Genomic DNA, 1,508 nt, shown 5'->3' on the forward strand with positions numbered 1-1,508 from the left:
TACAACGTTTTCAACAATATCAAGTACACAAATGTACAGATAAGTTGACCTCATTGTATATGCTATTAGTCTTACCTCCGCCAAGAAATATATATGTATTGTCTGTTTTTCTGTTAGCAAAATTATGCAAAACTAAGAAATTGATCATCATAACATTTCAGTGGAATGGTACATAATAATCTAAGAAAGAGATGATTAATGTGGGAAAATTTGATCATCCACCTCTTTTTGAACTTACCCTCGACCATTAAGGAGAACAATGGAATCGCCCATACACGGCCATGACCTGTGCATTGTTCGGTATCCAGGTACAGAACGCAGGTATGCATTCTATGGAGTGACAACACTAGTTTTCTGTATGGTTTTTTTTTTGTTTGTGTTTTATTGATTAACAAGAGTAGGCCTAACGTTTTTCTTTGTGTGTGTGTGTGTGTGTGTGTGTGTGTGCCTACCTGTTTCCTGTTGCATTTTGAAATACGGAGATGCAGTTCCAGACTTCATGGTAAACTGGAGTGCATTACCATTAGGATGATAGGCAAAAACTTGGCCAATATGATATCCAGTTGTTGCATTTCTATCAACTTCAAATTGATAAAACTTTTTAGAAAAAATTGGTTTCTCATCATGAATATTCTGGACAGAAATTACAAAGTATGCACAACTAAAGCGCCCTCTAAGGTCGGTAGCTGTAACCTGAATTCGGTGTTGGTGTTGAGTCTCATAATCCAGCTGATGTAAGGAATATACATCACCCCCTTGCTCCACGCGGAAGAGAGACGAATTACATGATACATAGTATGCTCCATTTAAATCAGCATCAGGATCTGAAATTTGAACTGGGAAAAAAAGAAAAATCGTTTTTGTAAGTGCATGTTGCGCACACAATTTAACAGTGTTAAAACCATGCTCTGGAGGAAAAATATCTTTTAATGTGTTTTGGAATTGATTTTTCTAAGACAAGAAACCATATTTGACGAAGAACTCGGAAGCGGTAAATGAGATACAGATTTTTGAATATCTAAAAACTGGGGGAACAGTTAAAAAAAAAGAGTGGTTATGCCCCCTTTTCCTTAGTTAAATATTCAAAAAATCTGTATCTCATTAACCGCTTCCAATTTTCCCTCAAATATGCTTTTTGTGTCTTAGAAAAATCAGTTCTAAAACAAACAAAAAAAAAGTTTCCTCCTGAGCCTGGCTTTAATATACTTTTGAATTTATACCGTACCTCTTCCTATGGGATCTGCTATGTCGTGATTCTCGTTGACATTAAGGTATGTAAACACGTTGTGAGAAAATACTGGTGGGTTGTCGTTTACATCAATGATATGAACCATAATCTTAAAAAAAAATAAATAAATATGAAATACAAACCACATTGCATTAATTTTTTAATAATAATAATAATAGTGTAGTTTTATATAGCGCACAAATCCATCTAATGTAAGGGCGCTTGAAATGTGGACTAGGAACTCGATCAATGACTTTCTTCGCCCCTAAGGGTCCCTTCG

The 1,508-nt window shown here is 35.3% G+C and overlaps 1 protein-coding gene across 1 annotated transcript; it reads right to left on the reverse strand.

The window, feature by feature from the left end:
- Positions 1 to 452: 452 nt before the first annotated feature.
- Positions 453 to 1,337, reverse strand: LOC117111292 (protocadherin gamma-A4-like; the record flags this gene model as incomplete). The annotated part of the gene is made up of 2 exons (XM_033254212.1): positions 453 to 836; positions 1,226 to 1,337. Coding segments are annotated over 2 exons (496 nt in total), but the record flags the coding sequence as incomplete, so codon positions are not given.
- Positions 1,338 to 1,508: the final 171 nt, after the last annotated feature.

This window comes from Anneissia japonica, unplaced genomic scaffold, assembly GCF_011630105.1.
Source record: "Anneissia japonica isolate Jap-2015-1 unplaced genomic scaffold, ASM1163010v1 scaffold17948_len1508_cov158, whole genome shotgun sequence".
Lineage (NCBI taxonomy): Eukaryota > Metazoa > Echinodermata > Crinoidea > Comatulida > Comatulidae > Anneissia > Anneissia japonica.